This window comes from Notolabrus celidotus, chromosome 17, assembly GCF_009762535.1.
Source record: "Notolabrus celidotus isolate fNotCel1 chromosome 17, fNotCel1.pri, whole genome shotgun sequence".
Lineage (NCBI taxonomy): Eukaryota > Metazoa > Chordata > Actinopteri > Labriformes > Labridae > Notolabrus > Notolabrus celidotus.
Window position 1 is genome coordinate 23,381,458 of NC_048288.1, and position 25,786 is coordinate 23,407,243.

Here is a 25,786-nt window from a genome sequence, read left to right on the forward strand (position 1 = left end):
ACTGGCAAGTAGAACACATTTCATCACTTCATCCCCTTGGACTTGGCAGAGCTCCAGACTTCTTCACATTCTTTGTTCACCAGCAGTTTTCCGTCGTTGGTCAGGTGAAGACGACACATGTTGCAGCTGGATTTGGCTGAGTTTGTGTGCCACCTTGGCTCATCACATTTGTTGTACATGACCAGGTTAGTGTCAGCCTGCATGCACAGGCGGACAGCGTCTGACCCTGCAGTGTCTGAAGACCACACAGGAGACCAGCCGTAGACGACAAAGTTACCATCATCCTGCAGGCAGAAAAAAAGGCTTTTATTACAGTGCACAATTGAAAACACTTCTTTTATTTATGCTGATTTACTAGTCGATCACGTGTATATGCATTTGCATCATGCCTTCTTTGAGGTATTGCTCACCTGGAACACAGCCTTCCACTCCCCGTTGTTGGACATCAGGTGGTCTCCTCTGCGGAGCTCATCATTTTTGGATAAGAAGTTTCTGCTCATGATTCTGTAAAATTAAGAAAATATGCAATTTATTTATTAAAAAATCAAAAGGAGCTCTGTAGACACATACTTTACAGGTAAATTTGTCATTTCACCTTTGCATTGATGTTTGTTTTAACTGAACTAGTTCTTTTATAAGTTTATTCTTCACTCTATATGCACAATAAGATTTATGCAGCTATTTTACACTTCATGTCAACGGCACATAATCAGTACTAAACTGCAATGACAGCACAATGCATTAAACCACTCTTTCATAGCAATGTATAAATCCATCCCATAGTAAAAAAAAAGGACAGGTTACTTACAAACTTGAGTATCCAACCACAGCCAGAGGAAATGGAGTGAAGGGCGACAAATGACTATCACTCCGTTTTTATACCTTTTACAAGCCGGGGTGGAGAGAAAAGAGGGGTAACAGAGAGAGGAGTGCCTCTCTTTTTTCATCGGAAATGAATGTTCTGTTAGAGAGTCTTGAACTGCTTGAATCCCCCCTGAAATAAAACCATGACATCATGGATTGGATCTGCCATGATACAAGCATGATCACTGACATGAGGGAAAGAGAGACTCTTATAGATGGATGTGAAAAGATTGAAGCCTGTTGAACATTTTGAGAGGAAACCAGTGGATTACACCTTAATAAGAAGGTCTTATACACGAGAAAGTGCTGCATCAGCTCTTCCAATCAGAGGTAATCAGGATGGTCATTTTCATCCCTCAGAGAAGAGATGCACATGTTTGTGCTAGTCATAAAACATTTAATCAATACAGGCTATGAATGTTTCTTAGCTTAACTTATAAAAGCCTCACATGCTTAAAAAGAAGCCATTAATAAAACTCAGCTTTGTAGTTCAATCACCCAGATCTTGAACTTTTATCCTATCCGCCTACAGCTTTCCAGGGAGAGCTGTGTATAATGTAACAGGGAGCTTTTTTCCAAACCTTTGTCTTGACAAAAAGGGCTCACTGTCTAACATCACATCCCATGGTTTGCATGTTGAGTAGGGTACATTATGTCCCAAGTCACATTCAAGGTCAGACAAAGGATGCACACAGCAGCGGGCTATGCATTGCTGCTTTCCTGTTTGTGCATGAACCATCCTACAAAAAACACACAGGCCACCTTTTGAAGAGAGTTTTGATCAGATTTCTGTCTCAACCAAAAATCAATTAACCAACTTCAGACAGTGCAAAACGCAGCAGCTCGGCTTTTAACTGGAACTAAAAAATTTTCCCACATCACCCCAATTTTAGCATCCCTACACTGGCTCCCTGCTGTTTTTAGGATCAATTTTAAGATACTTTTAATCACATTTAAAGCACAACATGGACTCATGCCTTGATACATCTCTGAGCTCTTATCCCCCCATAAACCAGGACGCAGTCTGAGATCCTCTGGCAGTGCTCTGCTTGCTGTTCCACTGTCTAGACTAAAAACTAAAGGCGACAGGGCCTTTGCTGTCAAAGGCCCCCCTGACTGTGGAACGGCCTGCCAGAGTAAATCAGACTTGCAGAGTCAGTCCCTCATTTTATTTCACTACTCAAGACACACTTTTATCATAAAACTTTTATTTTGTGAATTTATTTTAATCTTTAATGTTTTATCTCTGCTTTTACTGTCTGTTTGCTTTTGCTGCTTCTCTGCTTTTATCGTGTTTTTATTATTTTTGTGAAGCACTTTGTTACTTGTATTGAAAAGTGCTATACAAATGAAGGTATTATTATTACTATTATTATTATAAAACACAACCAACCATCTGTAATCATTAACCTGTTTGCTTTTTCTCACTAAGTCGTGCACAATTTTACTTTAAAGATGTTAATGTGTATGGTTTAGCGGCGTTCAACAGAACAGACTTGGTAGAAATGGAATATAATATTCATAAGTATGTTTAAAATATATGACATAGATAGATAGCCATAGATAATAGTTTATTTATGTAAACTGTAACTTAGAATGTAACTCCAGAGTCTGAAAAGTTTGACAGTAGGTGATTATTTTGACCATGGATGATGCAAGGTGGAATTTGAGCTCGTATAAATAGAAGTCATGTAATGAAACTGCAGCAAGAGACCACACGGTGACACACTATTTCTATGAATGCCTTTGAATCCACTTCCGCCTTAGAGTGCATGTTTTCATTTTTTGTAATTCTGGGATTTTGTTAATACTGTTTTTTCTTTCTCTTTGTTGTATTAAGAGCCACGTGAGCAAGGTTTGTTTGTGTTTTGACTTCTAGTTCAGATTATTTATGTTTATTTGCAAAATATCCACAATAAAAAAACAGAATTCAAAATGAAATCAACAAGAAAAAAAAATGTATTTGAAAAAAGAACTGAGTTGTGACAGACTGTTTTGAGCTGGGGAAATATCAGACCTCTACACTTATTGGATATTTTTATTTAAGTGCTCATCAATCCTCTGAAAAATAAATATGAGCTAGAAGTATTTGAAAGCATGGGTAAGATGCTAAACCTTCATTGCTGGACAATTCAGAAGTAATTTCCCAGAATTACTGCATTTCCCATGTCAGCATTTATCCTCAGGAATTTTTTTTTGATTTGTTGCACAAACAGCCTTTCCGGTCAATCATGTGCTTCTGCTTTGCTACTTTCAAGAATTGTTTCTGTTTCTGCTTCAACTGTAAGTAAGCCTGCCATTAAACTTGAATGCTGTTCAAGTTCATCAAAAGTGTGTGAAATACAAGCCCTAATCTGGCATCCAGTCAGGTTGATCATGTGCTTCTGCTTTGCTACTTTCAAGTATCGTTTCTGCTTCTGCTTTGTTTAACAGTTAAGTGAACTGATCAAACTGAAAAAATAACCAAAGCACATCTTTAAGTCATTTAATTTTAATAGTTTTGAACACAGCTAGTACCATTGCTATACGGGCCACTACAGGACTAGCAAGTATACTAGCAAACTAAATTCAGCTTAAATGTTGTTCAAGTTCATCAAAGTGTGTGAAATACAAGCCCTAATTTGGCATCCAGTCAGGTCGATCATTTGCTTTCTTGTAGTCATTCTAGTATTTCTTTTTTTGCTTGGTTGCTGTAATGCTGTGTTGCATGACATTAAGATTTTATATGAGCAGACAGATCATAACACAATCCACAATTTTGGCTACCTTTATATAACAGGAGGTCACTTCATATCTGTGAAAATTACACATTTTATTTAACAAAACAAACATTTTCAATCTTGCAAAGAACTGTAGCATGTATGATGTCATATTTATCATCATGTCAGCAGCAACAACCGTATCGTCTGGTTTCTGGGGACATTTTTTCATCAGACAGTAGGGAGGGCATGTAAATTCTGTGTCTCTCCACCCTTAGAATGCAGACTATATAAAGGAGTAAATGTCATCAACTTTACTTGTATCTTGAAGGACTGGTGTTGAACATTGAAGCCTGTAAGTACCTCTACACTTCAGTATTAATGCTATTTGTACTGGATTCATCATGCTTAATAAGCCTATAAATTGTTATTTACCAATGACTGTGGGAGCACAAAAGTCAAAGATTGTGTCATTGCATTTGTGGATCTTTATCAAGATGCTACATTAGGTTTTTTTTTTTTTCCTTGTTCCAGAATCATGAGTAAGAACGCCTTGAGCACAAATGAAGCGCTTCACAAAGAGGACCAACTGGTTTCCAGTAATGGACTGTGGAAGGCTGTTTTCCAGGTGAGTCAATCAAAACATTTGCAGTAGTTTTATTTTTTTGGTGGTTAAAAAAAGCAACTTTGATAACTTCCAATTTTTTTTTCTGTCCCTGTCTGCAGAATGATGGTAACTTTGTGATCTACGGCTGGAAGGCTACATGGGCTTCAGACACTTATGGATCAGATGGTACCCGCGTGGTCATGCAGCCTGACGGTAACCTGGTCATATACAACAAATGTGATCAACCCAAGTGGAACACAGCTACATGTACTGCGGGTGCTCATCTTAATGCTCGCGTTGAGCTGACCAATGAAGGCAACCTGGTGTTGTTCAAGGAGAATGTCAAAAGCTGGAGCTCTGCTGACTCCAGAGGCCAAAAATGATGACTCAAGTAGTCTCTTGAATTTGAGTTCACTGCAAGAGAAGTTATTCTCAGAATGTCTGCATGAATTTTAGTAGACCTACCTGAAATAAAATCTGAAACTCAATTAAAACAAATTCTTACAAAGTAAAAGTGTGTTTGTCATTCTTTTAGACTGCATGGGTTATCACTAAACAGCTCAATGGAATAGTTCCACTGTAAAGTTGAAGTAATCAGTATAACTACATAAAATCCTGGTAAATCTGCATGTCTTAAAGTGTTAACATTGACTCTGATGTGTGTGGTTAACTTAAACAGTATCACTTTTGAATTGAGCTCAGTAGATTTAGCCAAAGCCCTCAGACCTTTGTGATATAACTGTAACATTAGTGGAATAAACATCAAACCAACCATCTACAATAAAGAGGACAATGCTGCAACACAAAGCCAAAATGCAGAAAAGTAATATTTGGTTTAAAATGAGCTGAGACCAGAATCAGACTGTTTTTAGACATATTGGATCATACAGAATATATCAGCCATGAAAATAGTTCAATACAAGATTAAAGGTGCTGCTGTTGGTTAGATAACTGACAGCATAATAAACATCCACTTGCAATTTTGTCAGAGCAAACTTAAACTTGAAGTAATGACATTAAATTGTGGTGTTCAAGCAATAACTTTCTTATATTTTTTGTCTGGTATTCACTTAAATGAACCAAAATCTGTGAGCGACCTGAGTATTTGGCGAAAGAGTTAAGAGACTGAGAGACCTGATAATGAAGTTATAAAAACAAAGATAATAGTTTATTTATGTAAACTGTAACTAAGGATGTAACTCCAGAGTCTGGAAAGTTTGACAGTAGGTGAATATTTTGACCATGGATGGCGTGGGAAAGAATTTGAGCTTGTATAAATGAAAGCCATGTAATGTAACCGCAACAAGGGACCACAAGGTGTCACACTTTTTCTATGAATGTCTCTGGATCCACACACACATTACAGTCCATGTTTGAAATATACATATATATTTTTGCATTTAGAGCCACAGGGAAAACGTTTGTTTGGGTTCATATTTCTAACTCAGATTTCTGACTTTTATTTACAGTAAAATAAAGATAAAAAACTTGATTCCAAATAAAATTAAGAGGAACAACAACTCCTTATTAAGATAAAAACTATAAAAAGTAAAACAGAAACTCTGGTTTTTAAAATAAATCAGTTCAGTTAGCTATATCTTAAAATAATCATTTTAAAATCAGAACTCAAACAAATGTTTCTCATGTGGCTTTAATCCTTTTCTATATGATTCTGATTATGTTTACAGTGTCAGTTTTCTTCTGAGGAGACATCAAGCTGCCAAAATAATTGAATTAAAAAAATGTATATTTTTGTCTATCCTTTGTGTTTTTTGCTCTTTGAGTATTTTTAATCCAGAACCACTAGGTGGCAGGCTGGAAATATGCTGAAAACTGTTACCTTGAAGTAATATCAAACACTGCTTTATACTTTGAAATGCACAACAAATACGTTATACTTTCTGCAACGGGATCAAAAGTACAAGTTCAGTTTCAACTTAATATTAATAACATAAGACTATTCATCCCTTGGTTAATATCTTATAACAGATTCAGTTTGATACAGATTAGAATAAAAAAAAATAGATTATTTTAAAAAGTCCCTGTTCATCAGTTTTCTCTATGACTATTTCATGTTTAGGTATTTTCGTGTGGTGAGTATTAAGACCAATGACATGTTCACTTTGGTTTCAGCAAAAGGAGCTCATTCTAAGAAATGTGACAGACTATGTTCAGTGGAAAAAATTAGAAGACCCCCAACACAAAGCATCGGATCCTGCTCACTGTGCCAGGACTTTGATGACCTGTCTTACGTTGTCCCTTACATTTCAAAGTCAAATAGGGAGGAAGTATTTTTCAGGTCCTTTGAAAGCACATCATCTATCTGTGCCTTTCAAAACTAATCACAATTAAAAATAAAAATGCATGTTTGATTAGTTATTCTTTGCTTCCTTCAAACCAACGGCTGAACTACCGATTATGAAAACACTACTTTGTTTTTTTACTACTTTGTCATAACTAACAAATGTCTTAACTAGAACAGGATGACAGATGTATTTGGACCAAACATCCTAGCACCAACACATCTAGGCAGCTTACATTCAGTTAAACTAACTTCCTTCTTGATAACATTGTGAATCAAATCTCTTATGTTTTGTTAATAAGTATGTGGAAATAAGTAAGAGCCAGAAATCTCTGAAGAAATGCAGGACGTCTTCCTTGGAAGTATTGGAGTTTCAGTGCTCATTGTCTGGTTTCTGGGGAATTACATTTTTTTTAATCATACAGTAGGGAGGGCATGTCAGTGCTGTTTCTCTCCACCCCTTCAGCCCAGAATATATAAAGGAGTGGCCGTTGGTGAATTTCATCATCTTTACTTGCATCTTGAAGGACTGGTGTTGAACATTCGAGCCTGTAAGTACTTCTACACTTCTGTACTAAAGCTATCTATACTAGGTACATCATGCTAAGCTTGTAAATTGTGTTTGATCATTCATTGAGAAGCATCTCAGAAATAATTCATATTAATTTACAAATGACTGTGGGAGCACAAAAGTCAAAGATTGTGTCATTGTATTTGTGGATCTTTATCAAGATGCTACATTAGATTTGTTATTTTTCCTTGTCTCAGAATCATGAGTAAGGACACCTTGAACACAAATGAAGAGCTTCACAAAGAAGACCAACTGGTTTCCAGTAATGGACTGTGGAAGGCTGTTTTCCAGGTGAGTCAATCAAAACAGTTACAGTAGTATTATGTGGTGGAAAAAGCAACTTTGATAACTTCCAATTTTTTTTCTGTCCCTGTCTGCAGAATGATGGTAACTTTGTGATCTACGGCTGGAAGGCTACATGGGCTTCAGACACTAATGGATCAGATGGTACCCGCGTGGTCATGCAGCCTGACGGTAACCTGGTCATATACAACATCTGTAATCAACCCAAGTGGAACACAGCTACATATACTGCGGGTGCTCATCTTAATGCTCGTGTTGAGCTGACCGATGAAGGCAACCTGGTGTTGTTCAAGGAGAATGTCAAAAGCTGGAGCTCTGCTGACTCCAGAGGCCAAAAATGATGACTCAAGTAGTCTCTTGAATTTGAGTTCACTGCAAGAGAAGTTATTCTCAGAATGTCTGCATGAATTTTAGTAGACCTACCTGAAATAAAATCTGAAACTCAATTAAAACAAATTCTTACAAAGTAAAAGTGTGTTTGTCATTCTTTTAGACTGCATGGGTTATCACTAAACAGCTCAATGGAATAGTTCCACTGTAAAGTTGAAGTAATCAGTATAACTACATAAAATCCTGGTAAATCTGCATGTCTTAAAGTGTTAACATTGACTCTGATGTGTGTGGTTAACTTAAACAGTATCACTTTTGAATTGAGCTCAGTAGATTTAACCAAAGCCCTCAGACCTTTGTGATATAAATGTAACATTAGTGGAATAAACATCAAACCAACCATCTAAAATAAGGAGGACAATGCTGCAACACAAAGCCAAAATGCAGAAAAGTAATATTTGGTTTAAAATGAGCTGAGACCAGAATCAGACTGTTTTTAGACATATTGGATCATACAGAATATATCAGCCATGAAAATAGTTCAATACAAGATTAAAGGTGCTGCTGTTGGTTAGATAACTGACAGCATAATAAACATCCACTTGCAATTTTGTCAGAGCAAACTTAAACTTGAAGTAATGACATTAAATTGTGGTGTTCACGCAATAACTTTCTTATATTTTTTGTCTGGTATTCACTTAAATGAACCAAAATCTGTGAGCGACCTGAGTATTTGGCGAAAGAGTTAAAGAGACTGAGAGACCTGATAATGAAGGTATAAAAACAAAGGTAATAGTTTATTTATGTAAACTGTAACTAAGGATGTAACTCCAGAGTCTGGAAAGTTTGACAGTAGGTGAATATTTTGACCATGGATGGCGTGGGAAAGAATTTGAGCTTGTATAAATGAAAGCCATGTAATGTAACTACAGCAAGGGACCACAGGGTGTCACACTATTTCTATGAATGTCTCTGGATCCACACACACATTACAGCCCATGTTTGAAATATACATATGTAGCCCGGTGGAAAATAAAGGGTTAAAAGTTTGAATGTCCTGCATGTAATGTTCTCATAAATGTTATGGTTATATATATATATATATATATATATATATATATATATATATATATATGTAAAAGAAAATAGGAATAAAAAAAAGTAAAAGTGAAGAAAAGTCATAAAAAAGGGATTTATCATAAAACAAATGTATTCTAAGTATTGTTGTGAAAAAGAGGTAAAGTAACAAAGTGTCGCGAGAGTGGACACGTCATGTTGTTCTGTTTTGTGATTGGTCAGAAAAAACGCTGAGCTCAAGGCTAACGGGGACGAGTAGAGGAAAATGGTGGACAGCAGCGAAGCAGAGAGATGTTAGCTGTTAGTTGGTTTAACAAGTTTATTGTGTAGTTGTAAGCTTGAAGAACTTGAAGCATCGTTACGAGTATGATGCGACACACATTTTTCATTTAGCCTGAAGTTAGTGGAGTTGTGTGTGTTCTAAAAGACTGTAACTTAAACCGAGCCGGAGGTCCGACGTCGGAGCTGCGACGACGGAGCCGCTGACCGAGAAGGATGAAGAGGATTTTCCATTAGAGTCGCACGCTGTTTCTGTGTGTTTTGTTTCCATGAGGACCAGCGAGCGTTGATTCTGTGAACTGTGAACTGTGAGTTTCCCACGGACTGGACACCTGCTCTGCGATCGAGAGGACGTTTTAGTGCCGCGGTGAGCCACCTGCACGTTTTTTTCCCTTGCCTGAGAGGAGGAGACTGAACCAACTCAGCCGCGATTTCTGCCGCGATCCTGCCGTGGAGAGAGGATCGTTCCCGCGTCTGTGAGTTTGTTTTTTCCCCTGGACTACTACTGAGCAAAGAGGAGAATCCCGGAGTTGAGGGTATGTGATTTCGCTCATCATTACTGGAGTAAGGAGTCACATCGGCCGCAACGCGTCCGAGAATCACAGGCCTGCAACGGGGTTTTTCTTTGAGTGTGTGTGGGTGTATGAGTGAGTGTATGGGGCCCATGTGTGCATGTTCAGAGTGTAAAGGATTCATTCAAGTCGTCAGTAAGAGTTTCAGGTACAGTTATTATTCAACCTGTGAGAGTTTACGTGTTTGAATACATTTCTGATGGTAATAAACAGGTATTGAGTTCATGTGAGATTTGTTTAGAGCTAAAAACATAGGTTTAAAAAGAGTATTTAAAGGTTGAGTCATTTGAAAGAAGAGATTCGGGTTAACGAAGCTCTCGGTTGATATTTTCTGTTGTTTGCAAATATAAAAAAACTGTCATGCAGAATCTTTAAGTAAACTTTACTATTTTCTGCTATAAAACTGTTGTCTGGGGTCAGTTTATTTTAGTTAAGTGAACAAAAAACACAGTGCAGGGTTTAAAGTTTATTTCATGTGATTGATGTATGAGTACTTTAACCTGTCATATAGGTAAACCTTTGGGTAGCTACCTTTAACCAAAATAATCGAACCCTACCTCCCATCATTCTAATAAGATACTATTTCACATCTCAAACAAACAGAGTGGTGGGAAGGCTACACATATATATATTTGCATTTAGAGCCACAGGGAAAATGTTTGTTTGTGTTCTTATTTCTAACTCAGATTTCTGACTTTTATTTGCTGTGAAATAAAGATAAAAAAAACTTAATTTAATATTAAATTAAGAGAAACAACAACCCCGTATCATGATAAAAACGCCAAGTTAAACAGAAACTCTATTTTTTTTTTAAAGAAATCAGTACAGTTAGCTATATCTTAAAATAATCATTTTTAAATCAGAACTCAAACAAGTGTTTTCTCATGTGGCTTTAATCCCTTTCTATATGATTCTGATTATGTATACAGTGTCAGTTTTCTTCTGAGGAGACATCAAGCTGCCAAAATAATTGAATGGAAAAGTTATCTATTTTTTGTCTATGTAATGTAGTGGAGTAAAAAGTACAATAATTGTCTTCTGAATGTAGTGGAGTAAAAGTAATAAGTATCCCCAAAAATAATACTCAAGTAAATTACAGATACTCAAAAAATGTAATAAAGCACTGTACTCAAGCACATTTACTCTGTTACTGTCCACCATTGGTCCGCAGGCTGCATAAACTCCCCTTGCACATACATCCTTTCATCCCATCATCCTTATCCGTTCACAGCAACACATCTTCTGTTCCAACTCTTCCCGCCATAGCAAGCTCCTCAGCTCCATTAGGAGCCTCGTTACAATTGAATCAAACTGGCTATCCTTGACCTCCTCTCTTTCCTATGGACGTCTCCTTTCAACCCTCCTTTCCCCAATACTCAAATGTTTTCTTGCACTCTGTTAACAACCTCGCTCTCGCCACAGCGGCACTATCCATGCAGCCAGCTTCAGTTATTAACCGCCTCTCACCTGTCTCACTCACACTACACCACCAAATTATCTCTGGTAATTACGTAGACTTGGCCCAGCTACTCATAGTCGACACTAGTCAGCCCAGTGAAATGCAAACTAATTTCGGCACAGTGCAGCTCCATCACCCATTTCCTTCCAGATCAAAAGACTTCAGACCAGCAGAATTTGCCCTAGCCTTTTCACTTTACCGCTACATCATCTGTTCAGCCTTTCCTGCACACAGGTCTTTGAAACGCTCTAGGCGTGACAATTTTACTATTTCATGAGAGTTGAAAAAGCATAGAAACAGAACAACTGAGAAATTAAGATGTCAGGCTGAATGTCCTCTTTGGGCTTCTGTACAAATGCTAAAAAGGATGGAAACATCAGATAATATCATACAGAAAGTGAAGTGGAAAAAGAACATCCTGGTAGAAACAGTGTTTTTTATTTTTGTTGCTCTTACAGAAAATCATGAGAAATGTCACATCAAACTCCTCAAAGGGTCTCAGAGTTTTTACAGTTTGATTTGTAAACTGAAGCTGAACACATAGCCATGTGATGGTGTACTATAAAGACAGAGCAGCACCACCTTCAGATGGTAGTTTTTTGGTTTGGCCAGCAGGTGGTGCTGCTGTTTTTACAACAAGCTGAGACTCGGACATAATAACTTGATGAAGATTATGAGTGATCCAGTTTTTGCTTCAACAGGGAAATGATGATCACTGAGGACATTCACGCCCTGCTCTTGGTGTTTTCCAGAAATGTCAGAGTTTCTTATTCTTTTCAGAAGTTTAATTTTCTTAAATAATAAACTTCTTTAATATCTAATGATGTTTTTAAGTGCTGATGTGTTTCTGTTCAGATTTTCCAAACACTTGACCCTCTCTCTTAAGAGAGTCACTAAAGTTTATTTATACAGCACCTTTCAAGAGCAGAGGTCACAAAGAGCTTCACAATAAAATATAAAATATAAAGGACAAAATAGATTTCAGTAAATACAAAAAATTTGATTTCAAAAGAAAAGAGCAGAACATAAAAGTGCATGCTTCATAAAAACCATTACTCATAATTGTGATATTTCATTAGTGGAGAGCTGTTATTCTGATGAACTTTGCCCTGATGTTAGAGACTCTTTGGAAGGAATGAAACTTTAACACTGATTCTAATGAATTCAGTGAATCACTTCAAATATTGATTATAGGTACATTATTGTCCTCAGTCATCAAGATCAATTCTTCTGTATGAGAGAAGTACAAGCATTTTCAAAGATTCAAAGATATCTCAAATGAAATGTGGATCATCTATTGAATACATTTGGTGGAGTTAAAGCACCTGTTTAATGGAGTAAAGGAGAGATGTCATATGAATACAACAGATAGACTCAAGTCAACCCAAATCTCTTCAGACTGTCCTGAACTACAGAAAGCAGATTCTGAAGAGACTGCAGTCACTTTAATCCAGGAGGTGGTTCATTTTTTTTTTTAAAAAGAGGAACAATCCAAAGATGCTGTGAAAACAAACACATCTGAACGTGAAACACAAACATAGATATATTTAGCATTATTGTTTGTGTTTTCTGTAAACAGATAATGAATCAAGTCAGACCAAGCAGTCTGTAAAACACAGGAAACAGGGACACCTGCTGGCAGAACCTGAAGGCAGAAACATACTTTATGGATCCACACTGGATCCATACTTTGTTCTTTTTTGACATGTTTCATTTTGTTTATCTATTAATACAAGAGAACAACTTGTAGTTAGAAGAAGAAATTCAGACAGTTCAACTCACACATGTGGTTTCTACTTCTACTGGAGAAACATGAGCTGATAAATCCACTGCACTACTCTAAATCCGCACAGGGTGTCCCTGCAGCACAGGCAAAACAAGAGATTCAATCACTGTTCACTTACAGTCTTGTTGTTCTACACAAAACAAACTTGTGTGGGTCATTTAAGTTCAGAGTCAGTGGAAGAAGATACAAATATATGAGGTCCAGGTCCTGAGTCTGGGAGTGGAACTGGTCACAGAGCAGTTCAGACAGCAGCAATGAGTCACCTCCACCTGTTGTGATTGTTCCGTCGGTCTGTCTGTAACATGACTCAGTCTGAGACTCGCCACATCCAAGCTCTGACCAGCAGGAAGAAGACCATCCTCTCTTTGATCACTATCACGGATAGATCCCCCATCTGATGATAGAAAAAAGACAGACAGTGTTTACACTCTGAGACTCACTTCATTAGCTGTAAAGCACTTCATCCAGTCTAAAGACCAGCAGAGACTTCAGTCCTGCTCAGACCAGAGATGGAGTGATGTTGCAAAGTAGCATGCTTCCTTTCAGCTTTCAGGTTCATATATTGGACTCTTGCAGCTTGAGGGGAAAGACAGAGTCCTTGAAGGCATCATGTGGTTTTGACTGTTGTTAAAGGAACGCTGGAGAGACCAGCACTGACTAACTCCAACTCTATACTGACCTCAGATCCTCCAGACTGTTGTTTGGACTCTTCTTAAGATCACACAGCAGCTCCACTCCTGAATCACACAGGTCGTTGTTATTCAGGTCTAGCTTTTTCAGAAAGGAGGTGTTTGACTTCAGAGCTGAGGCCAGAGAAGTACAGCTGATCGTTGTTAAACTGCAGCCGCTCAGTCTGAATAAAGAAGAAATAATGACACTTTAGAAAGAAATTATCGAGCTTGAAATCCAATGACTTAAATCTGTAGAGAGCAGAGACAGGTTTAAAGGTACAGTGTGTATAATGGGATTATTTAGTGATATCAAGCTCCTGTGATGCAGGATAAGTATGATCCTCCATTTGTCAAGTTTCTACCATCAAAAACATCCATCAATACGAATTCTTAAACACACACCAACAACCACTCTCTTCTTCTTCGTCTTCCAACCGGTGCATTTCACACAGCCACTCACTAAATACAAACACGTGGTGACCATGGTGACAGGGTACATTTTGAAATAAAATTGAATTTAAATAAAGTGGAAATTGAAATAGTACATTAAACAACATTTCTTGGAGTTAATATAGATCAAAAACTCAGTTGGACATCACACAGGACACATTAAAACTAAACTATCTAAGTCTATAGGTGTCTTTTGTAGAATCCCTCCATCCTGCATTAAAGTGTTTAAAAACTGTGTGTCATCATTGTCTCCATCTAACAGGTAGTTTGTGTTTGAAATGTAAAGAGCCAACTTTAAAGCCATGGAGACGACTTCTCATTTCTCTTCATATCTTTGCTGATCCTGTCCTGTACATGCATTTGTTGTATCCTCTTCTGACAAATCTCCTCATGCTTACTTTAACTCTCTAACACTATCTCATGAACTTTACCAGGGAAACTGAGCAAGATCTCTTTTGGTCTGTGTGATGTGCACGCATGAAGAATACATAAAAACAGTCAATCTTCTTTCTGATGGTTTCCTTTTTTGTGTGTTGGTCATACAGAGGGCTTCAGGACTAAACTGAGTCTGTTTTATAACCAGTTCTTACATTTAAAGGGAAGCTGACATTTCACATAACATTGTTTTAAAGAGCCTCAGACAGAATGATCCAGGGTGAGTGTTTTAAAGTCACATTACAGCTCCTGTGAGGAGCATTTGAGTTGAAATTAAAACTGGCACTTTATGGACTACAAAAGCAAATCAATCTTTTACAAATCAAACTGATTATTTCTGTAGAGGTATTAGTAATGCCTGGCACCGCTGATGTGAGGTATAGTTATCAGAAAGAGAGAGTACCTGCACACTGCAGAATCACAAAAACCTGAGAAGAAACAGATTTCAGCCTGAAGATACTCAGTGTGGATCAAAACATCTCAGCATATAAATTAAACAAAGAAATGTGTTCTTACTTCAGAGTCTCCAGTCTGCAGTTTGAACTCTGCAGAAAATCACACAGCAGCCCCACTCCTGAATCCTCCAGCTTGTTGTCACTCAGGTCCAGCTCTTTCAGATGGGAATGGTTAGAATTCAGAGCTGAGGTCAGAGAAGCACAGCTGATCCTTGTCAAACTGCAGCTCCACAATCTGGATGAAGAAGAAATAATGAGATTTTAGAAAGAAATGATTCAGCTTGAGATCCAATGTCTTAAATCTGTAGAGAGCAGAGACAGGTTTAAAGGTACAGTGTGTAGAAATGGGAATATTTCTTGATACCTAGCGCTCAGATTCTAGACTGAAACACTTCCTTGCTCCCCCCTACTGTTGGTGAGGTGACGGTGGCATTTCCAGTTTTGGGTTCATGGGTGTGGTTTACCTTTTATCTACCTGTTTAGTTGTGTGGCAGGAGGCATACAAAGAGGGTGAGTGGGTTTGAATATTTTTTATTGACCGCAGTCGTCGTCACTTTTATCGTTTATTTAGATCTTCTTTGTTATCTAATTATTTGGAATCTTTTGTTAATAAATACAAACATTTTTCATAGACTTTGATTTATGGCAAGACGCGTCACAAACCCGAGCCCACTTAGTCTCTGCTACACTTTTCAATCTTAGCCGCTTCAGATCCAGTGTGAGTGTTTTAAAGTCACATTACAGCTCCTGTGAGGAGCATTTAAGTTGAAATTAATACTTTTATCACTTTATGGACTACAAACGCAAATCAGTCTTTTACAGATCAAACTGATTATTTGCCTGACACTGCTGCTGCTTAAGATATAGTTACCAGAAAGAGAGAGTAACTGCACACTGCAGAATCAGCCTTTTTCAACATGTTCCACAGCACAGATTCAAAGGCAGTGATACTTTATACAACTCAAAGATAACAGGATGAAACTTTGTTTAAAAAAAACACTTACACATATTTCAGACCAAAATAAGCAAAGAGATAAGACAGACCGCTTTGTCCACCAGTGTCGCCAAAATCAACACAAAGCAAAGTTCCTCTCAGGAGCTTCAAGGTCTAATGGTGCATTCACACCAAACGCGTATAGAATCATTCGCGCGAATGAAGTACATGTAAAGTCAATGCAGAGGCGCGAGTAAACGCGAGTAGACGCGAGTAGAGGTCTGGCGACGCGTATCGCGCGTATTCGGCGACGCGTACAGCGCGAATTCGTTCGCGCGTATGAAGCAAATTCCTTCGCGCAAACGATTCGTGAGAGTTGAAATATCTGAACTCAAGCGAATGAATCGCGGCGCGATAGCCAATCCGCGTGCACATCCCCCGGTGACGTGTGTTGTGTGACTATGGACCAGCGGAGATTCCAGCGGGGATTCCCTCATCTGGAATAGATGAGACACTTTGATTATATCACCGTGCAGCTTCCCCAAACTCTGTGACTCTACCTGTTCTTATGGGATCAGGAATAAACAGGAGCTCACTGTGAGGACAGAGAGAGAGGACAGAGAGTGAGGACAGAGAGGGGGGAGGATTGTGTGGTGAGTTGTGAAAAACTTTGTCTGTCAGCTATCTGTTGTAGTAGTAGGAAGTTATCTCTGCCCCCTTTAGTATAACTGGCTTCCCCATTCAATGTCCGCGAGCTCAACCTTGTTACTGCGGTCAAGCCAGCCTCCACTGTCTTCTGTTTGTTGACAAAAGACAGCTGTGGCGTGGGAGCCCCACTCCCTCTCACGTATATTCGCGTCTTGGCACTCGTTTAAACGCGATTTTGACGCGCGAATTGAGCGAGTCATTCGCGCGAATAGAGCGAGTAAACACAAAACATTCTCGCGTCCATATTCACGCGTCTAGCGCGATCATTCGCGTTTGGTGTGAACGCACCATTAAATCTGGAGATCATCACCGTTGTTCTGCTACTCTGCTACTCAACCAACACAAACCTCTGAGAGGAAACAGATTTCAGCCTGAAGACACTTAGTGTGGATCAGTTAGAGATGAAAAACATCTCAGCAGAGAAATCAAACAATGAAAAGTGTTCTTACTTCAGAGTCTCCAGTCTGCAGTTTGAACTCTGCAGAAACTCCAACAGCAGCTCCACTCCTGAATCCTCCAGCATGTTGCAACTCATGTCCAGCTCTCTCATATGGGAAGGGTTGGACTTCAGAGCTGAGGCCAGAGAAGCACAGCTGATCTTTGTCAATCTGCAGCTCCTCAAGCTGGATAAAGAAGAAATAATGAGATTTTAGAAAGAAATGATTCAGCTTGAGATCCAATGTCTTAAATCTCGAGAGAGCAGAGACAGGTTTAAAGGTACAGTGTGGAGAAATGGGAATATTTAGTGATACCTAGTGCTCAGATTCTAGACTGAAATGCTCCCTGATGAAGTGAAGGTGGCCTTTGAGGATATCAAGCTCCTGTGATGCAGGATAAGAATGATCCTCCATATGTCAAGTTTTTACCACCAAAAACATCCATCAGTACCAATTCTTTAACACACACCAACAACCACTCTCTTTTTCTTCATCTCCCAACCAGTGCTTTCACATAGCCACTCACTGAATACAAAAACATGTTTGTTACTAGTTTGTCCATTCTGAGCTGCTGTAGAAACATGGAGGTCTCAGTGGAAGAGGACCTGCTCACATCTAAATATAAAAGGATCATTCCAAGTGAACAAAAACACAATTCAGGTGATTACACACTGATTTAAACATACTCATGAATATTATATTCCACCGCTACAAAGTCTGTTCTGATCGATGACATTAAAAACTACACACTGTACCTTTAAAATGTGTATCAAACTAATTTCAGTTCAGGGGCGACATACAGCCCAAGTTGTTCTGAAGTGGGCCAGATCAAATTAAAAACAGAAAGAAAGAAAGAATGGAAGGGAAAAGAAACTTGAAATGAGCATGTATGATATGAATGAGTTTCAATGAGGTTATTAACTAAACAAGAAATCCAGAACAGAGACAGAGAAAGACTGAACTGACCTCAGAATCTCTAGTTTACAGTTTGGACTCCTCAGCCCAGCAGACAGACGCATCGCTCCTGAATCCTGCAGCTTGCTCACACTCAGGTCCAGCTCTCTCAGATGGGAGGGGTTTGACTTCAGAGCTGAGGCCAAAACTTCACAGTCAGTGTCTGAGAGTCTACAGTGATCAAATCTGAGAACAGTCGTAAAGAGAAAAAGTCATAGTTTTAGTCTGTGTTAGCATAAATGTTGAAATTTGAAGGTCAGAAGAGCGGCCAGCCGCCTGCACTAAAACCAGGAACGTAGAGCATACACACATAACACACTGAGTCTATTCTGAGCAGGTTAGTATACAGCCTGTGCACGTTTCTGCTGTTTGTCCTCAGCTGTCCAGTTTAACTTCACAAGATGATCCACCTTCCTGGTTTTAGATCAAGCAGCCGGCCTCTCTTCTAACATCTCTCTAGAAGTTGTTTTATTATTGTCTATTGTCTATTTATCTATGGTGTTAAGTTTTACAGCATACATATAAAAGAGAACAATGTGAATCCAACAAGGTCAACGTGTCTTATGATGCAAGTTCCTTAAAAGTGCAGACTGGAAGAACCAAAAGCTGATTTGTACTGATACATGAGGACTATAAAATCTGCACTCACTTCGCCTTCCTGCAGTTCCTCACAGCTGGAATCAGTCTCAGTCGTCCCTGGTCTGATGTTTTGTACTTCTTTAGGCTCAACTCATCCAGAACCTCTGACATCTGCAGCATGTAGGCCAGAGCAGAGCACTGGATCTCAGAGAGTCTATGTGATCTGTTCTCTGACTCTAGGAACTTTTGGATCTCCTGATTGACTGAGAGGTCATTCATCTCCATCAGACAGTGGAAGATGTTGATGCTTCTGTCAGGAGAGATGTCATCACTGTTCATCTTCTTCAGGTTGCTGATGACTCTTTGGATCATCTCTGGACTGTTATCTGATCGATCCAGCAGGCCTCCTAAAAGTCTCTGGTTGGACTCCAGAGAGAGTCCATGAAGGAAGCAGACAAACAGGTCCAGGTGGCCGTTTCTACTGAGGAGGGATTTCTCCATGACACTCTTCAGGAAGTCATTCAGGGATAACTTTCCAATGAAAGCATCCACCTCATCTGTGCTCCTGTCTGTGAAACAGTGGAACATGTAGACTGCAGCCAGAAACTCCTGAACACTCAGATGAACAAAGCAGTAGACTGTTTTCTCGAAGACCACATACTCTCTTTTCAAGATCTCTGTACAAACTCCTGAGTACACCGAGGCCTCTGTGACATCCAGACCACAGCACTCCAGGTCTTCTCGGTAGAACATGATATTTCCTTTCTTCAGATGTTCAAACGCTAGCCTGCCCAGCTTCAGGAGAACTTCCCTGTCAGCCTCCATCAGCTCCTGAGGACTTGTCTCATGACCCTCACTATACTTCTTCCTCTTCCTCTTTGTCTGGACCAGCAGGAAGTGTGAGTACATGTCAGTCAGGGTCTTGGGCAGCTCTCTTCTCTGCTCTGTGGAATACATGTCCTCCAGAACTGTAGCAGTGATCCAGCAGAAGACCGGGATCTGACACATGATGTGGAGGCTCCTGGATGCCTTGATGTGTGACATGATTATGCTGGACTTATCTTCATCACTGAACTTCCTCCTGAAGTAATCCTCCTTCTGGGCGTCAGTGAAGCCTCGGACCTCTGTTACCCTGTCAATGCATGAAGGAGGGATCTGATTGGCTGCTGCAGGTCGAGAAGTGATCCAGACGAGAGCTGAGGGGAGCAGATTCCCCTTGATGAGGTTTGTTAACAGCACGTCCACAGACGACTCCTGTGTGACGTCAGACACGACCTCACTGTTGTTGAAATCCAGAGACAGTTTTCTCTCGTCCAGGCCGTCACAGATGAACACCAGTTTACAGACAGCCAGTGTCTCTGCTGGGACCTCTTTTAATGTTGGATGGAAATCATGGAGCAGCTTGAGGAGACTGTACCGCTTATCTCTGATCAGGTTCAGCTCCCTGAATGACAGCAGAATCAGCAGACTGAGGTCTTGGTTCTCCGAGCCCTCTGCCCAGTCCAGAGTGAACTTCTGCACGAAGAAGGTTTTTCCAATCCCAGCGAAGCCCACTGTCAGAACCACTCTGATGGGTTTCTGTTGACCAGGTAAGGCTTTGAAGATGTCCTGGCACTTGATGGGAGTGTTATGGAGGGTCTCCATCTTGGAAGATGTCTCCAGCTGTCTCACCTCATGTGTGTTCACCTCTTCACTCTGTCCCTCTGTGACGTAGAGCTCAGTGTAGATCCTGTTGAGGGAGGTTCTACTTTCTGTTTCATCACTTCCTTCAGTCACATACTCACACCTCTTCCTCAGACTGATCTTATGTTCATCTGAAACCCTCTGCAGACCACAATCTTCTGAAAGAGAAGAGAAATATGAGACATCTGACTTCAAATTACATTCAGGAGATAAGAAAGTCGGGCTTTCACAAACAATGACATCAGAGGAAAGATGTACACTCTTACTTGTTACACTGCTGGTCTGACCAGCTTCCTGTGATCCTGATACTGTTCTAGTTTTTTTCCCACATTGTGGACAGCTGAAGTCTCCTGATGAAGCAGAGTCGTCCCTGTATGAGGTGAGGCACTGTTTGCAGAAACAGTGTCCACATCTCATAGAGACCAGCTCCTTCAGGACATCCTGACATAAAGCACAGCTGGACAGCTGCTCCTTCTCAGAATCAAGTCTCTCTGTCACTCTGGGGAGAAACAGGAAAAAACATTTTTTATATGGTTCAGTTTAAAGTTAGAAAGTTAAAGTGTGTTGAACATTTACTGGATCATAGTTTCTGAAGTCCTTCTCTCTATCAGACAGCATCCTGCTTATAAATATTGAACAGCAGCTGCTGCCTGAATGAGCAAGGCCAAAAAGAAATCAAACTCTTATTTTATGACGTGATTTTGAGGCTCAGGGGAGAGGGCAGGATGATTTCTCCCTGTCAACTTTACAATATTCTATTTTACTGAACATATGAAACAGATCGGAATCATTCTAAATTGACAGGCGGGTGCCCGCAACCTGCAATCAGCATACTACCAAGCCCCAATTCATCCATATAAGGACATCTGTTCGGTGCATCAAGACGCTAAATTTCACCTCGGCAGAAATCGAGGTGATTGTTGGGAAGACTGAGGCAAGAAAACCAACACTTTTCCAAAGCGTGTCAGCAGGAGTCACCGTGACAGAAAAAAATGAAGCCTGGGTTTCTTACTGAGGTTGTTAATGCTGTGTTTCCTGAGGTTCACACCGTGGCTCGGGTTATGAAAAAAAGGTGCTAATGGCAATTCATTTAATTTAATGAACACAGCATGCAAGAATTATCTTTCACACTTTCTCAGGGGCGAGAGTTAAGTTGTCTAAAATAGGACATTTTACTCATTATGACAAAAAAAATATCGACAAAAATATTATCTAACCTTAAAGGCTGATTTATACTTCTGCGTCGAATCGACGGCGTAGCCTACGCCGTAGGTCCGCGTAGCTCCCATACCTGCACAGAGGCCTACGCACGTAGCTGACGTGCACCTCCTCCAAAATGTAACTACGCGTAGAGCCGACGCGGACCGCAAGCTCTGTGATTGGTCCGCTTGGCTTTGTCTTTCCCGCATTCACAGCACTTCCGGGATCCCAGACATCGGCCGCACATCGGCCGTGTATTTCATCTCCTCCTCTCTATTCTTCATGTAATCATGTCTGTATGATAAACAGCAACATGTATCAGCTGTAGATTAACATAACACGCTCTGAAACTCTGTGGAAAAGTAAACAGAGATCGTAGCAGGACCGGAAGCAGGCGACCGGCTATCAGAGAGACCGCACTGTCCTCAGGCGTTTTGGAGGAGAATTGCTGCGCGACACGGACACATCGATGCACAAGTATGTGGGGCTCATGTCCGCGTCAGCCCCTGCTGCGTAGGTGCGACGCAGAAGTATAAATCAGCCTTAAGAACAAATTCAAGTAAGAATATATTGATGAATCCCACATTTGTGCTTCAAACGTGTGTACGCACAGTTTAAGCACGTATTCGTGCGTACACACTGTTAGTGAATGAGGCCCAATGTGTTAAGATGTGTTCACTGACTCGTTCTATAGCAGCACTTAATGCAGGTTGCTAATTCAAACATGAGAATCCACTGAGGGAGCCCAGGGCATAGTTTCGTTGTCATGGTCTAAAAATAACTTTCTGAGTTTTCAAAAGTAGTTCTCTTACTGTGAGGGTCCTGCTCCTTCTCTGAAGTTCAGAGGAATCATTTTTGACCTGTCACTCTTCATAGACAGAAGGCTGAGCAGGGGAGACTTTGCTCTGTGCTCCTCTTCCTCCACACAGTCATCCATCTTCTGCACTCAGTCCATCTGTATCAAGGGTTTGTAAGTTATACAACCTGTGGACAAGATAGACAAACAGGTTAGACACAAACAGGAAGTGTGTGTTAAATGAAGATCTCATTTTGTCAACTATTGATCTGCACACTACCTCTTTCATTCTCTTATTTTCTTCTTGTTCTGAATCATAAAGGTCCTGATTGATTGTTTCTTCTTCAGTCTAATGTGATCAAGTCAAAAAGTCCTCAAATAAATATGGTTTCTTCAGCTCTGCTCAGATGTGAGAGCTTTGTACCACATCGTATTGAATTGTATGTTAAATAACATGATGTTTTTCAGCACTGAATCTTCTCCTGAATTGGCTCCAGAAAACATGGTTGGTTTAGCAGTTTAGTTTTACACTGTAAAAAGGGATTTTAGGTTTTAGTCACCTCAGCTCACTTTCTCAAGTCAGTTCAACTTAAATGTCAGTTTTACTTGAAATATCAAGTAAAATAGTGTCCAACTAATCAGTCCAACCAGAGTATTTCAGGTAACATAGATTTCTTTGTTGATACAACTAGATTAAGTATGGCCCCTGCACAAATGCACAGGAAACCCTTATAGTCACTGGAGTGACAAACCTTTACAATGCCATGTGCTGCAAGAAACACTCGGTTTGGATCAATGCTTTAATACTTTTCTGCATGCAGTGCAGAAGCTAAGTGTTTACCAAAAGAGAAATGTTCAATGTGTGATATTTGTAGACTTTTTTACTACTTAGTTTCTGTTTTTATACCTACATAGTTCTTATATAGTGAGAGCACTCTTCTGTTATTCTGCTTACAGTTTTGTAGCTAAATGTTTACTTCTAGATCAATATTGAACATAATGGCAGTTGCCATATTAATCCATTCTTAATGATAGCATTCTGATGCCAAGTCAAATTCATACAGAAAAGCTATTGTAAGTTTTGTCATTGAATAAAGTGTTTTGAATGTTGTCCCATGTTGAGAAATCATTTTGATGTTGTATATTTTAGAAAATTGAGGCTTAGGTTGTTTTAAGAAATGACAAGTACTTGTTTTTGTTAATGAACGTAATGTTAAAAAGTAAGATGAACAAGTCAGGAAAAAAAGTGACCTGGCTGCCTTAAAAGATAAGTTGATTAAACAAAACACTTTGTTGAGCTAACATTTTAGCCATGTTTGCAGAAGTATTAATTATACATTGATCCAACAAGATGCTTAGTTCAGGCAAGTTACATTTTCATGTTTTTAAAACTTAATACACCTGTAGAAACTTGTTGATCTAATTTGTTTTTTCATGTTGTTTATACTAGATTTAGGTTTGTAAAACTTAGAATTGCTTGTTGGTCTCACTAAAAAGGTTTGGCGATTAAACTTAAGGTATGAAGTTGATAGAACTAATTCATCAGCACTGTCTTTGTCACCCCAAATAATAAACTACATTTAAGGAACTAAGACAAAAGTGGAAACAACTTCAATTTCTTGGCTTGCTGAACTTAACATTTTAAGGCAGCCAGGTTACAAATTATTTTAAGTTGAACTAACTTATTTTTTCTTACAGTGTATGCTCGATGTCTAAATGTCCCTGGTCCTTGGTGTAATATAACTGCCTTCGGCTGGACTCTGAGAGTGTTGAGATTTAAGCTCATTGGGCTTCATTCACCAACTGTTTTTAAGAATGACTTTGTTCTTAAAACCCACTCACAAAGCTTTTAAGAAGATTCTGACATTCAATGTTTTCCTATCTGGGATTTATTCTTAGCTTAGAACAAAATCCGACAACACTGCAGAGCACTCTGATGCACACCTGAGTGCTGACATGTTTCCTTCATTTAGCTCCTTTATATAATGCAGACTTTTATGAATACATGATGTAATCAGCTTTTATTACAATCATGAAACGATTAATTTAAACTACACAATGTTAAATTATGATATTGTAATAATCAATCAGGTAAGAATTTTAAATAGAATCAGATCAGAGAAACTTATATTTCCCTTCATCTGTTGTGCGTCTTTTTCTGGTCACAGCATTTCTGATGAAGGTGATCTTTGAAATGATATTATTTAATTTTACTTATTATCATTTCAAATATCAGCTTGTTTGTGTTTCACTACAAGAAGCTCTACCTCTGTTTGGATCAACTTAATCAACTTTTTACTTGTGTGTGCAATCGGTTTAATTTCATTTGTGCTCTCATGATGGGTCTCCTCCTCCTCTCTCGAGCCTGTGTGGTTTTTATGTGGCCCTGCAGTGTCATGCCCTTATATGGGCATTTAAGGAGCGTATATCTATGCTGATTAGGAGCGCAAGCTTCAAATTTACGATGACTAGGCATTCATCAATTTAACAACACAGGTGAGAACAAACTGCTGTCATGAATCAGACGGAAACTTCTCTTAGAAACCTTCTGAAGAGGGAATTTAAGAAACATCCGAAGAAGATGTTGGTGAATGAGGTCCAATACTTTCTAATTCAGAACAAAATGTTCTGAAAATGAGGTCAATAAACAGACTTTAGACCGAAAGTATGAACTGGTATGTTAATATTTAACAGCAATAAAGATAGTAAGGACTAACAGTATTCTGTCTAGCAGGGTATAAAACAATGGCATGAATATTGGACAGGCCAGTCCATGTTCAGAACGACCTTTGGTATACTTCAAACATTACACTGAGGCTGTATTTAGTGCTAACGTACCTGCAGCATCTAAAGCTTTGACTACCAAAGTTAACACCCTGAATCCAAACACATCTCCTGAACATCAGTTATTCTGAAACATCAGTAATCATGAGTGTGAACTCAGAACACTGAAATCATGACACACTGGTCTGTTAAGGACTGTAACTGTGTCATAGTAACAGTGTGAGAGTCAGTCTCATCTGTATTATTCAATCAATCTTTATTTTATAACACTAAATCACAACAAACGTTCTCTGAACACTCTTTCCAAACAGAGCCAGTCTAGACCGTACTCTATGTTAAATTATTAACAAAGACCCAACATCAAGACAGGATAAGATCCAGTCCCATCTTACAGACAGGACTCAGTCTGATCTCATCTTAATCCACTATGAGCAGAGCACTTTGCAGCATTTAGCAAGTTACAGTGGCAAGGACAAACTTCCTTTAACAGGCAGAAACCTCTAGCAGGACCACTCATGTTAGACACACATTTGCTGAGACTGAGTATCCACAGCACTTTGTAGATCTGTTCGCTCATCCTTGTCTGACTCAAGGTCTAAAGATGATGGATGTTTGATTTGTAAAGCCTCACAATAATGTGTAGTTCTGAGTTAAAAAATGAACAAACACTTTATGCTGGACTCACTAAAGGCGGAGACAAAAGGAGGAACCACACATTCAGATTCCTGTATGAAGAACTGATCCAGCTCTGGATCTGATCAGCTTTCTTTCTTCACTGATTTGTAAGTGTATTGATTATCACACATGACACTTCATTAACTTCTGATACATAGCTGACAGTAAAACAATGA

At 39.2% G+C, this 25,786-nt stretch overlaps 4 protein-coding genes across 4 annotated transcripts; 2 read left to right on the plus strand and 2 right to left on the minus strand.

The window, feature by feature from the left end:
* Positions 1-13: 13 nt before the first annotated feature.
* LOC117829161 (lectin-like) lies at positions 14-1,012 on the minus strand. The gene is made up of 3 exons (XM_034706738.1): positions 809-1,012; positions 411-504; positions 14-284 (listed from the first exon to the last, which is right to left on the minus strand). The coding sequence occupies exons 2-3, from the start codon at positions 498-500 to the stop codon at positions 24-26; spliced, it is 351 nt and encodes a 116-aa protein (XP_034562629.1). The 5' UTR covers positions 501-504; positions 809-1,012; the 3' UTR covers positions 14-23.
* A 2,812-nt stretch (positions 1,013-3,824) lies between these two features.
* LOC117829028 (mannose-specific lectin-like) lies at positions 3,825-4,684 on the plus strand. The gene is made up of 3 exons (XM_034706540.1): positions 3,825-3,918; positions 4,098-4,191; positions 4,290-4,684. The coding sequence occupies exons 2-3, from the start codon at positions 4,102-4,104 to the stop codon at positions 4,551-4,553; spliced, it is 354 nt and encodes a 117-aa protein (XP_034562431.1). The 5' UTR covers positions 3,825-3,918; positions 4,098-4,101; the 3' UTR covers positions 4,554-4,684.
* Positions 4,685-6,946: 2,262 nt separating this feature from the next.
* LOC117829075 (mannose-specific lectin-like) lies at positions 6,947-7,818 on the plus strand. Its single transcript, XM_034706615.1, has 3 exons — positions 6,947-7,023; positions 7,241-7,334; positions 7,424-7,818. The coding sequence occupies exons 2-3, from the start codon at positions 7,245-7,247 to the stop codon at positions 7,685-7,687; spliced, it is 354 nt and encodes a 117-aa protein (XP_034562506.1). The 5' UTR covers positions 6,947-7,023; positions 7,241-7,244; the 3' UTR covers positions 7,688-7,818.
* Positions 7,819-11,479: 3,661 nt separating this feature from the next.
* On the minus strand, positions 11,480-20,648 carry LOC117828640 (protein NLRC3-like). Its single transcript, XM_034705822.1, has 7 exons — positions 20,422-20,648; positions 18,543-20,313; positions 17,906-18,079; positions 16,952-17,125; positions 14,922-15,095; positions 13,529-13,702; positions 11,480-13,243 (listed from the first exon to the last, which is right to left on the minus strand). Exons 1-7 carry the CDS (start codon positions 20,570-20,572, stop codon positions 13,225-13,227), a joined length of 2,637 nt encoding a protein of 878 aa, XP_034561713.1. The 5' UTR covers positions 20,573-20,648; the 3' UTR covers positions 11,480-13,224.
* Between the last annotated feature and the right edge of the window lie 5,138 nt (positions 20,649-25,786).

Coding starts and splice junctions, on each gene's coding strand:
- LOC117829161 (XM_034706738.1), bottom strand. CDS start 500: ATGAGCAGAAACTTCTTATCCAAAAATGATGAGCTCCGCAGAGGAGAC. Junction 285..410: donor AGTGGAAGGCTGTGTTCCAG/GTGAGCAATACC, acceptor TTCTGCCTGCAG/GATGATGGTAACTTTGTCGT.
- LOC117829028 (XM_034706540.1), top strand. CDS start 4,102: ATGAGTAAGAACGCCTTGAGCACAAATGAAGCGCTTCACAAAGAGGAC. Junction 4,192..4,289: donor TGTGGAAGGCTGTTTTCCAG/GTGAGTCAATCA, acceptor CCCTGTCTGCAG/AATGATGGTAACTTTGTGAT.
- LOC117829075 (XM_034706615.1), top strand. CDS start 7,245: ATGAGTAAGGACACCTTGAACACAAATGAAGAGCTTCACAAAGAAGAC. Junction 7,335..7,423: donor TGTGGAAGGCTGTTTTCCAG/GTGAGTCAATCA, acceptor CCCTGTCTGCAG/AATGATGGTAACTTTGTGAT.
- LOC117828640 (XM_034705822.1), bottom strand. CDS start 20,572: ATGAGATGTGGACACTGTTTCTGCAAACAGTGCCTCACCTCATACAGG. Junction 17,126..17,905: donor TGTAAACTAGAGATTCTGAG/GTCAGTTCAGTC, acceptor TTCTTTATCCAG/CTTGAGGAGCTGCAGATTGA. Junction 15,096..16,951: donor TGCAGACTGGAGACTCTGAA/GTAAGAACACTT, acceptor TTCTTCATCCAG/ATTGTGGAGCTGCAGTTTGA.